At 38.6% G+C, this 12,802-nt stretch overlaps 1 protein-coding gene across 6 annotated transcripts in view; it reads left to right on the top strand.

Annotated features, from left to right (window-relative positions):
* The window catches only part of PLCB1 (phospholipase C beta 1), a 697,632-nt gene that overhangs the window by 582,668 nt on the left and 102,162 nt on the right, over window positions 1-12,802 (top strand). For all 6 annotated transcript variants that reach the window (XM_057529141.1, XM_057529138.1, XM_007165239.2 and 3 more), the window contains 2 exons: window positions 9,901-10,033; window positions 11,806-11,859. In XM_057529141.1, coding sequence (XP_057385124.1) covers window positions 9,901-10,033; window positions 11,806-11,859 — 187 coding nt within the window. The remainder of the gene's footprint in view (window positions 1-9,900; window positions 10,034-11,805; window positions 11,860-12,802) is intronic.

Raw genomic sequence — 12,802 nt, 5'->3', positions numbered from 1 at the left:
AGAGAGGAAAGTCATTTAACACCTTTGAACACCAGTATGCCCTTTATCTTGTCTTGTAATAATGTAAGTTTGTTTGAATGAGGCCACTGAAAATAAGTAACTGTGGTTTTCTCAAAAGAAAATTCTATCTAGGACATGGCAGGCACTGGAGACACTATTTTAGCAGCAAAGACTTTTTTAGTATAATCCTTTTAACTTGGTAGTTATAAAGGTCATTTCTATTTGAAAATGAAAGACTTTGTTGGACTACAAAATATTCCCAGAATTGAAACAGTCTAATAAATTATCTTCATAGAGTATTTTGCAAACCAAATAAGTAGGAAAGTTGAAAATTCCCCCATGCTTTGAACAGCAGACATTTGTTTCAGATCATGTGATATAGATAGATAGATAGATAGATAGATAGATAGATAGAATTACAAATATATATATAATTCCAGTATATAATTGGAAGTTAAGGGATAACAGAGATTTGAGTTGCTGGATTTATTTTGTCTCTTTTAAAGTCACAATTCAGGATGATGTGTTAGTAAAGTCATAGAAGGTTGCCTAATCTGAATCATAACAAAGGCTTTATAATATTTATAGTTATTTCTCTAAATAAAATATTGTATAAAAATTTAAAAACATAATAAACAAAGAAACAAAAAGGCCTCTCAGTAATCTTGCAGAGAGTGTTAACATTTTTGGTGTATGTCCTTCTAGCATGTTTTCTATGTATATATATTTTTCTTTACAAAAGTTCTTAATTAAAAAAAAAAATGTTCCACAGCCCTAATAGTTTAATGTGGTTAATAGAGATGACTAATGAGACATCAGTAAAATTTTTATTTTTTATTTTTAAAATACACCTCTAAAGAGAATAAAGTATATATCCAATGTATTGACTGCAAAATATTATGTGATATTCCAAATGCAATATTTGAACATGACTTGTTTTTAGCACGTCAAGGAGTGCAGAAACATTTTACTGAGTGCTTACAATGTACCTGGCACCATTCTGAGCCTTTTAATGTTTATTAACACGTTAAGTCCTAAAACATCCATATTTCTTAACGACTATTTTTATTGCCGTTTAGCAGATGAAGAAACTGAGGCACTGAGAGATTCTGTTCCTTGTCCAGTGCCACACAACTATTAAGGAGCAGAGCTGGGATTGAAATCCAAGCAATCTAGCTCCAGAACTCATGTTCTACACCAACACTTCTAGAAGTTTAATGTGCAGACCAAGGCATCGTAATAACATGCTGATCCCATCTAATAACATGGGTCTGGGCTAGGGCCTGAGGCTCAGCATCTCTGACCAGCCCCAGGTGATGGTATAACACTGTCCCATGGTCCACACCTTGAGTAACAAGGGTCTACACTACACCACATCGCACTACCTCAATAATAAAACTGTAATGTTCTACTAACCTTTAATAAGGACTAGCCCTTTTTCATCTTTCTGTCTGCTGTAGCAGGTCACCTGGATGACTGACCACAGAATATAAGACCTTTACTTTAAATAATAATCCTTTGAATTGAATTTTCTGTTGAATCAAATGTCAAGATTTTTCCCTTTAAATCACTGGATATTATTAGAACTTGTTCTTCAGTAAGTTAGGTTTATATATGTGGGATCTATTCGGCTAGTTTGTACACTGCCTGCTGGCCCTTTATCACCTGTGTGTTCATGATACAAGTGAAGGTGTGTGAGTAGTCTTCACATCCTTTTGATGTTGAAAAGAGAAAGCTGTTTGGTAGTATTCAAATTTCATTTATTCCAAGAGGCCTACTTTTTTAAGTTGTCAGATTCATATGCTCTTATAAGTGAGCTGAAATTTATCTAAAATAATTTATTTCCTAATTCTGTGTATGGCACTGTGGGCATCTTCAATGAGATTTGATTATTTGAAAAGAAAAAGATCCTATGGTATGGTATGAACTTTACCAGTAGGATAATCCAACAACAAAAAATCCAAGGTGGTGCTCTCAAAAAGTTAGAGTGTTTAAACTTAATAAGGCCTTGGGTGTCATTTAAATTTTCCAAGATGGGAGCTTGACGCTTTACCCACTGTCCAAGAACTTGGCACTAAAATCAAAGATGAGGTTTAGTGGTCATTTTGGATTCTCTTCCTCCTCAAATAACGATTTAGCAAAATACCAACTTACATAAAAGAGAGACAGATATTAGAGGTAGTTGGGGAGGTGGCAGGGGTTATACTTTGGCTTGTAAAAAAGCTCTAAGTCCTGGGGGTGTAATGTACAGCATGGTGACTATAGTTAATAATACCGTGTGTATACTTGAAAGTTTCCAAGAGAGTAGGTCTTAAAAGGTCTCATCACAAGAAAAAGTTTGTAACTATGTGTGGTGATGGATGTTAACTAGACTTATTGTGGTGATCATTTCATAATATATACAAATATGGAGTCATTATGTTGTACATCTGAAACTAATATAATGTTATATGTCAATTATATCTCAAAAAAACTCTGTACTTAGAAAAATACATACAGTAAATAAATGTTTCTTGATAATGATGGTGATAGTCCCATAGTTTGATAAAAAAATTAAGAAATTTTCTCTTTTAATATTTTTAAATTATAGATCAAGGACCATTTCACTCTAACTTTTCACTTGCATGTGTATAAAAATATGCCACATATATCACAGAAGTAATGTCATGTCATTTTTAAGAAAATTTTTATGGAGTCACATGAATTTATTTTCTGCGAAGGCTCAGAAGTGTAGTATTCCAGGTTTAAGTCAAATACACATGTGCTATGATCTAAAAAAAATTAGAAAGAAAAGAAAAAAAAATACCACCTTACAGAAACAATAGTCTCTCACCATCCCTGAACTTTAAAGCATCCAATAAAATAGGAAGAGAAAGTTTGCCTTTTAGGTAATGGCCTTCAGATAATGACCCTGTCCCTTTCATTTCTACACAGTTTTGGAGTTTACAAGGCACTTTGATTGGATACCCTGGGTAAAACTGGGCCTTAACTAGGACAAACATATAGTCCCCGTTTTTAGAAGAGGGAACAGTTGCTTATAATGATAGAGTGACTTGCTTAGTATCAATGGCCAATAAATGGAGGAACCAGGGTCTTTTTAAATGAGATCTCAAGAGAAGACCATATATTCACTTGAGTTAAAACTACTCAATGAACAGTTCAATTCCACTGCTTTTAAAAACCTCCTCCATAACAATTTTTAAAATTTCAATGGAGTCTAACGAGGGGCTTTGGGTTCATCTGCCTAAAACAGCGATGAATCCAGAATCCATGCCATGACCAATACCGTAGGGATTATAAAAGCGTGACTAAATGACAAAGTTTTTCACTCTGCTTTAGAGCAAGGTTTCTCAAATTTTAATGTGCATACGGATCACCCAGGGATCTTGTTTCAATGCAGATTCAGATTTAATCGGTCTGGAGCAGGGCACAAAATTCTGCATTTCTGACAAGATTCCAGGTGGTGCTGACGCTGCTGGGCTGGACCATATTTTGAGTAGCAAAGCTCTCAGATTTTAGTATGTATCGGGATCACCTGGATGGCTAATAAAAGCACAGATTGCTGGGCCCAACCCCAGAGTTTCTGGTTCAGTAGGTGTGAGGTGGACCAAGAACTGGCATTTCTAACAAGTCTGTAGGGATGCTAACGCTGCTGGTCCAGGGGCCACACTTTGAGAACCAATGCTTTGGAGCCCTACATCTGTCTCTCACAAGCACCTGGCTCTCCCCACATGGAACTGAAAAGCCATTAATTCCATCCACTCTAAAATGTCAGTTCAATCTCAGGAATCTGGGAAGAGCTACAGGAGAAACTCTCCTTGGGGAATTGTCCAGAATCTGTTCTGTGAGTGATTGATGATAGTCTTTGACAAATGATTTGCTTAGTTAATATAAAAGATACATTTCCAAAAGATGAATGTGAAGGGTGTTTGGTCCACGTTTTCTTTAAAGGAGGAATCCTTGATTTCTGCCTAACCCAAAGAATTCATTTCTGCTGATTTCTTTGGAGACTGTATCAAAATATTTCCAACAAATTAAAGCTGGTAGGAATGGTAACATATGCAACACAAAATAGTCAGCAGAGCTATGCCCTGTCACCCTTTAATCTCTTTCTAAATAAGCTGTTGCAATTATGAACTAAATGCAGATTCTCTAGCCACAGACACAGAAAGAGCAGCCTCTTCATATTTTTCACCCATTGATTCATTCATTCAAAAAAAATTTTTAACATAACATTTAGATGGTTCTTTAGCTTCAGGATTTTGTCACTGATACTACATCTATTGATTATACATGAGGAGGAAACAAACTGTGGATGTCTTCATGCATTCATTTAATAAAAGTTTTTTTTAACACACTGCATCAGTCACCATGCTGGGCAATATAGAGATATAATGATGAGAAAAATCAGATGCTCTCATAGTCAAAGTCTGGAGAAAGACTGTAATAAAAATTTACACATATGCATGTAACTTGCAGCTGTCACTAAGGCTTCAACAAAGAGATACCATGTGAATGCTGATGATTTCTTTGTATGATGGCACATATGGTGACAAAAACTGAAGTCAACAGATGAATTTATTCAGCTCCTTACAGCTGTCTTTTGCTTTAACTCACTTTGGTAAACTCTTAAAAATACCAGAGTTTTGTCATAATTTATTATAAAACTTTTCAAACATACACAAATGTTGAAAAAGAACACCCGTATATCAATCACCTGGATTCCACAATTCCACTTTTGATGCATGTTCTTTATCACATCTATATCCATCTATAAATCCCTCTATCCTTTCATTATTGCAACTGATTTTTGATGCATTTCAAAGTAGGCTGCAAATATTAGCATAATTCATCCCTCACTGCTTCGAACACATACATCAGGATATACTTTTTAGAAATGTTCTGAAATTTTTAGAAATGTGGGGTAGATGTATTATCTAATTTCATTCAGGTTATATAAATTTAAGGTACCAGTTGTGCATGTGTTTAAGCAAGCTCTTTCTTAAGGGAAAGGCTAGTTTTGATGAAGCCACATCCACTGCCCACATTTGTCCTGAGTGGACTGGATTTCTGCATGATGAAATTATGAGTCTTGCCCTCAATATTCTGGAAACACTGACGACCTTGCCCTTGCCCTCACCCATCTAGTATCCGAGCAAAGATGCTGTCATCCTAACCACTACCTGGAAGGGACTGTACTTTTTAGATGACTCAGGCAGGACACCGACACCTCCAATAGCTCAGTCAATACATTCTGATGTTTGGAAGACCCTTTACTCACCATCTTAACCACCCCACTAAATTCCCCAAATTTGAGTTGTCTCTTGCTTCATCATCAGATCCAAATTTTCAGTGCCTGGGATAGGAATCTTTTCAACTAGCATACCAAATGGCATCTCCTCCTTCTCTAAAACTTGTAAAAATGGCCTTTCCAGTTATACTTTTACTGATCCACTTGTGTTATATTTTAAGGCCATTCTGTTTATTTTTGATATAGGAAGGATATAAGTATTATTTTTAATAAAATCTTGGCTTTAAAAAGTCCACTGTTTCATGTTTTGAAGGGAAAATAGTGTAATGCTTTCATTTGGCCACTGGAGGGCAGTGACCTACTTCTGCTGTAGTTGATTTTTCTCTACCCAGCTAAGCAAAACTTGGTGCTAGTGAAATATCAATTTCTGAACCTTCTTTCCTTGAAATTTGTTTAATTGGATCGCAAGAGTCTCACCATTAAATCGAGAAAACTGATATTTCTAGTTCTTTTGTTTCTATTGTAATTTCCAGTGCAATGCGAAAGAATTTCAGGCTTATTTCATTCAAGCGCATAAAAAAGAATATTTGGACAAAGACTGGGGAGAAAGCAAGTCCCAAGTGTTGACTTCCACTGATGCTTGTGAGTGGGGCAAGAAATTTGGTTTTTGCATTTCATCTCACATATCCACAGAGTGGGACTTATTCGACCTTTCAGTGATGATATCAAAAATTTATTTTTTAATACCTGAATGCCTTTTTTTTTTTTCTTTTCTGAATGCCTTTTTAGTGCAACAGAGTAAGCTCTTTGAGAATGGTCTTTACATTTATACATTTCTGTATCTCCGCAGTAACGTAAGTTACTATTGTGGTTCCTTAAGTTGCTATTATCATAGAATACAGGGTGAACTAGTGCAGTAGAAAAATTCAGACTTTAGACTATGACATATATTCAAACACCAGTCACACCCTTAACGGTGTGGCTTCTAGAAAGTCTTCAGTAAAGACTTTAATAACGCCTCTGACTTCTTTGCTGTATAATGGAGTTGAGCGGCTGCCTTCGCTGTCTGGCTGAGACGAAGCTGGCGTGTGTAACGGTGTCTGGCACACGGTGATCTACAGCTGCTTCTATGGTCAATCTCCAATAGGGAACTGCCAGTTCAAATCTGTATATACTGCCCTTCGCTAGCAACGTATTTTAAGCAACAGTGAGATATATTTGCAACTATAGATTCTCACTAAATTAATAAAATCTGTTTCCAGAAAATCCTAAGAGGTCCCTGACAAGGGTCAGTCTACACAAGGAGCCCCAAATTCCTTAGCCCAGCATTCAGGGTCCTCCTTACCCGCTCTATTCTCTCCACCTTTGCTGGGTCCCTGGGGCGAGGAGGTGGGGGGCGGGGCGGGGCTGCAGACCAGTTGGCCCCGCCCACTGCGTTTCCAGCAGTGGCTCTGGGTACATTGCTGACTGACACAATCCCGGAAAACCAGGCAAACTCTCTCCTCTGAGCAGAGGGTACAGATGGGCAGCTTCTGGGCTACATGCGCTCTGAAGATGTGCTTTGGCCTCTCAGTGGTTTTAAATTGGGAGATATCGCACCAAAAAGTCAGTTTCCCAGCTTTCCTCGCAGCCTAGGCAATAATTGGCTGGAATTCAGTCGCCCCTCCCAGGAGCTCCCCCTCCAGGTCTGGGCACAGCCTCGCTTTGCCCTGTTGCGTGAAATCGAGTCCGTTTCGCTCATTTCCATCGTTTCTACTGACTGCCTGTTACTGTACAGTGCCAAGGGTGCCCCCGTACCCCCCAGGGTTATGTGGCGCCGTCCACCCTGCCTGGAGGCATCCCCAGGACCCCTGGACCAAGCACTTCTCCAAAGCTTACCTCAAATCCAGCACCAAACCTTGGTGATCTCTTGATCCTCAGTTGTAACTACAAAGTGTTTTCCAGTGTGTTTCCTCAACATTTATCTATTTTTTCAAAAATGTCTTTGAATTCATACATTATATCAGTTTCTGGAATGTAAGGGCTTTGTCTTACATACCCTTGATAAGCAGAGCTTCTATTTCCTGCATCTTGATTCAAGTTAATGATTGAACTCGATTTCCCAAGGGCACACAGCCCCATGGAATGCCTGCAAACCTGATACAGACAAAATAAGCTTGCTGGGTTCATTTTGAATACACCTCCAGCCTGAGACCCCCAGGGCACTACACCTAGTTGCCAAAAAGAAGCCACACAGTATTGCCTTCATGGAAGCTGGCTTTCCATCACCTCCATTCTTTCCTCCATCAAAATTTTCTTCTTCCCTATCCTCTTCCAGAGGGCTAATTTCAGCCAGCTGTCACACTGGGAAGATTCTGATTCATCCCCACCTGTTTCCAGAAACCTGCCTGGATATAAAAAATGGGCAAGATCAGCCGCCCATGGAACAAGAGCACCTTCTGTCCCTGTTTTCCCGGCAGCTGAGTTTGGTGACCACGGGCATCCCCTATGGCTGGGAGGCTGGGAAGTTTTACCCCCACTGTATTCAAGCCAGAGGACCAAGGCCAATGGATAACTTTGCTGATGACCCAGTGCTCTGTCCAGCACTCCCTTTACTTCAATCTCTCCTGTGCAATGTAAATGCATTTCCTTTATGAATTGTGTGGTCAAACATCTATGATAGTTCAGTCTTCTCAAGTGTCTCCTGCAAACCCAAATGCCTACAGGACTGAGACAGGTAAAGTCTAAATGAGTCACAGGGGAGTGTCCTCAAAGAGGCAGAAACCCCTCCGTTCTCATCCAGAGCAGGAATGCAGGCCCAGTGTTGCCCAATCTGATTTTTCAACTGAAGCAAGAGATCCATTTTATTAATGTAAAATCTCCTTATTTTTAAAATCTGGCAGCGTTAGGTGAACGTTTCCATGCACTCCATTTGGACCCTAAGCCTCCAGTTTGCAATCTCTTGCTGAACAAAATATATGCAATCCCTCCCCTTGGCATAATGATTCTAGGGAGACTTTTCCTGATGGATGTAACTGAACAACACAAACATACCAGAACTTCCCCATTCGAAGTAGCCATTTTTTAGAAGACAGAGTTCTGCATCGTGAGTTCTACAGGCTGCCAAGATCACTGGCCTAAGTTCCTTACGCCCCACTCTGCCCCTTTCCCCGCCACTGACCCCAGGCTCATCCCTTACATCTCAATGCCATCAGCTCTGAGCAGAGCAGGCTGTGGTAGGTAAACAGGGATTGTTTGTTGAATCAAAATAAGTTCTGCCATCACCAAAAGAAGTGTTGGAACTTGTGTTTTAAAGATGCTTTGGGGGGACAGATTAAAAGCCACTTGTTACAATGCGTCATTATTTTCATTCTCATCTTACATTTTCTAAAAATGTTATCATAAGGCAATCTGCTGTCTGTAATTACATAACAAAATGTCACAACATTGAGCTCCAAATGACTCTTGGCCATTTCCTAATATATTTTTTTTAATGTACAACAAAGTAGAGCATTGGGATAGCCTCATTGTCAGTAAAATCTGCCTTGGACTCAGAAGGCAAGTCTGAGACAAGAGTTGCAGAACCCTGAAAAGCATCGCTAAAATGGTATATAATTATTGAGGCAATTATTTTATAAAGATCGACATTTACTCATCAAACATTAAATGTTTGCTCTGCACAGGGCATAGCAGACTAGCTGCTGGAGGGAATGGAGTAGAGATTTCATAAGTTTTAATGTATCTGTTATTATTATTTATTGGTAGTATTATACAAGCTTAAATGTTTTATCTATTTATATAACATGCACAAATTTACTCTGTGCCAGGAATATTTCTAAGCACTTTATGAATAGTAACTTATTTGATCCTCTAAACAACCTTACAATATAGATAATATTATGATCCCCAGTACATACATATCCCCATCTATAAAGATGAGGAAAGTGAGGGACAGACAGTTAAGTGACTTGCCCAATATCACAATACTAATAAGTGGCAGGGCCAGAATTTGAACCCAGGTAAGTCTGGCTCCAAAATCGATGTTTATAACCAGTGTATCAATTAGCTACTGCTTCATAACAAACAATCCCCCAACTTAGTGGCTTACAGCATCAACTACTTATTGTTGTTCATGAGTCATTTGGTCAGCTGAGCAGTTCTGTTGATCTGGACCAGGTTCAGCTAATCTTAGGTGGGCTCACTTAAGTGTATGTTGTCAGCTCAGGGCTGGCTGGTCCAGGACATCCTTGTCTACGTGACTTAGCTCTCCTCCATGTGGGCACTCATCCTCCATGGCTATAGCAGGGGTCTGAGAAAGAGAAAAAACATTTGCAAATGGCTTTTCAATCCACTGCTTACATCAAGTTTGCTACTCTCTCATTTGACCAAAGCAAATCACATGCTCAGGTCCAGAGTCAGTGCTGGAGGACACGTCCAAGAGCAGTGGGCATAGAAAAGCATAAATATCGGGGCCTTTAATACAATTAACTGGCCAAATTCATGGTTCAATACCATGCTGTTTTTACCCTGCTTTCCACACAGTTTCAGATGTGATATTTCAGAGTCCAAATGAGTTGTGAAAATGCTATCAAATGTAGCTTTGTGGGTTTAGGAAGGTCACAAAATAACCATAAGAAGTGTGAAAAATTAAAGGATGTTTATGATTTTAGGCTGATCCTGGGGAAACACAGTCAGAAGCTCCAAGTGAAGCCAGGACAACTCCAGCAGAAAACGGGATGAATCACACTACATCCCTGACACCCAAACCACCCTCCCAGGCTCTCCACAACCAACCAGCTCCAGGTAAACACTCTGATGAGAGAGCTGTGCTACATGACTAGGAGCTTCTAGTTTATATGTACCACTGAAGGAGGTAGCATGATTGACTTAGTGAAAACATCACATGGGCAAAAATGCATGGACTTAGGAGATGCTCCAGAAATGTGTGATGAGGGAATGAATGAGGGAAGGAAGGAACAAACGAAGGAAGGCCAAGAGACTCATAAGTGCTCATCTGGCTCTGCTGACAATTTACGAGGCCACAACAAAATATCACCCAGATTTCCCATGTCTTTATTTAGTGATGGATTATGGTCCATCTGCTGGCAGGGTGTGTGAAGGGTTCTTCAAGCACCTTATATGCAGCTATGCTTTAGAAGCACATTCTTAGTTCTACCTTACTAAGTTACGTTTCTGCCAAGAATTCCTTCACATCTTTCTCCACTTCCTTTCACCAATTTTAAGTGCCTATCATGTGCTGAGCACGCTGCTAAATGCTTCACGTGGATTATCTCGTTTAACTCTTAAACCAGGCTTCTGAGAGTCGATTCTACCACTGCCCCCATGGTGCAGATGAATAAATTGCAGTTTTGAAATGACAAGGTACTTCTTGAAGGCCAAGTCGCTAATGAAGAGTGAAGGCAAGACTGACACCAGTTCTCCACGATCCTAAAATTCTTCCCTTTAGCTTCTATGCTCCTACTGAGACTACTTAAGAAAGGAGGTTGTTGAGATTAATAGTAATAAGGAGATAACCTGTGTATAAAAAGAAGTGATATTTTCAAATGAAGTTTTTTATATACCAAATACAAACATTTAGTGTGTTTCTAGAATATGAATAATTAATTTTAATAGTGAATATAACCTTGTGCTTTTGAGAGTAAAAGAGAATTTAGCATTTTAGCATTTTATTTTTTTACCTGAGTGCTTTGGAATCATTTGACTTACAGAATAATTTTTAAAATAGCACAGAATACATTGCAAAACTGGACCCCTCTTCTCTGGCATTAACATCTGTCAGAGTCAGACCAGGAAATTAACATTGGCACAATACCCTGAACTAAACCACAGACCTTGTTTGAACTTCACCTGCTTTCCACTAATGTCTTTGATTGTTCCAGGTTCCAGCTCAGGATCCCACGTTGTACTAATTGGCATGTCTCCTTAGCCTCCTTGAATCTATGACAGTCCCTCAGTCTGTCCTGTCTTTCATGCCCTTGACACTTCTGAAGAGTCAGTTATTTTGTAGATTATCCTTCAATTTGGGTTGGCCTGATGTTTTCTCATGATTAAACTAAAATTATGCATTTTTGGCAAGAACATCACAGAAGCAATGCTGTTCTGAGAGCATTATGTTGGGGGTATCTGATGTTGGAGACACTTTAAGACTATGCAACTATCCTGTTTCTCAAGCGTTTGTCCAGTGATTTTGGCACCCTCTAATGGATCTTGCCTGCAACCTTATTCCTGCCTGCTGGTCAGCCTTTGATTTTTAAAAGATCACTTGTCATTCCTGTTATGGCCAGAAGGTAGCAGTAGCCTAAACTGAATTTGTTGACAAAGTTTTGCTTCAAAGTGGAGGAATGGCCTTTCTATAACTGGAGCATATAGATTCACATTTAATTAGGTTTGCCCCAAAGTTACAAACTGAAGACATTTCTTAGAATATTTTTAGGATAATTTTCTCCCGCAATTTGTAATTTCTCCATAAAGAGACTTAGAGTCAAGCGCCAAACATTGTTTTACAGGAAGAAAACAATTTTAAAAGTTAAAAGAGGCTATTTTTTTTTTTTCAGGCTCTGTAAAGGCACCTGCCAAAACAGAAGATCTTATTCAGAGTGTTTTAACAGGTAAATACCACCTTTTTTCCCTATGGAATTAGGCAGCTGAATATTACGCAGGGTAAGTATTTAGAGGATAGGAGATTTCACCTTTGAAATATAACATCATTAATATTTCTCTTCTAAAACCATCTACAGATACATCTACTTCAGGCCATGTTACACAATATAATCACAGAGAAGTAACCATACTTGGCAAATAGGACCCTACTGGAATAAAAAAATAACATAATTTCACAAGATATATTTTGGAATCAAGGAATAGTTTCATACTGGAAATGTGACCCAGTGAACAGGAATGCAATCTTCCCAAAGTGCCCACAATAAAGCATATTTTAGAAATGCAGAATATGAACTCTTTGTGACCATAGACTACACAGAGTTTAAGAATGATGATACAGTTTGGGAATATTTTATATTTGGTTAATTTCTTAAACTAATGGGACTAAAATTGGTACAAGCTTTCTTTAACACAATTAGCAGTATGTAGCAGTGTGTAGCATGTTGGCCCAACATACAACAGAAGTGTACACAAAAAACAGCACTATGGATAAGAACCAAAAACTGTAAACAACTTAAATATCCATAAACAGTAGAATGGATAAATTGTGGTATAGTCACAGAATAAAATAGGATACAGCTGTAGAAATAAATAAACTGCAGTTACACACAACTACATGGATAAATCTTGAAGAAAGCATAAAGCATAAAGCAAAGCATAATGTTGAAGAAAAGAGGACAGACACCAAAGAGCACATTCTTTATGATTCCAGCTACACAAAGTTCAAAAACAGGCAAAAGTAATTTGTGTTCTTAGAAACATGGATTTGGATTATACTTAGGGGGTGGGAGGGAGGGCTGGAACCGAAAAGAGGGCCTCTGGGGCGCTGATAATATTCTGATTTTGATCTAAGTGGTGGCTACAGAAACCTCTTCACTTTGTGAAAATTGA

The sequence above is a fragment of the Balaenoptera acutorostrata genome, chromosome 15 (genome assembly GCF_949987535.1).
Source record: "Balaenoptera acutorostrata chromosome 15, mBalAcu1.1, whole genome shotgun sequence".
Classification (NCBI taxonomy): Eukaryota; Metazoa; Chordata; class Mammalia; order Artiodactyla; family Balaenopteridae; genus Balaenoptera; species Balaenoptera acutorostrata.
Note: the sequence above shows the minus strand (reverse complement) of the source record. Positions and strands in the feature narration are given on the sequence as shown.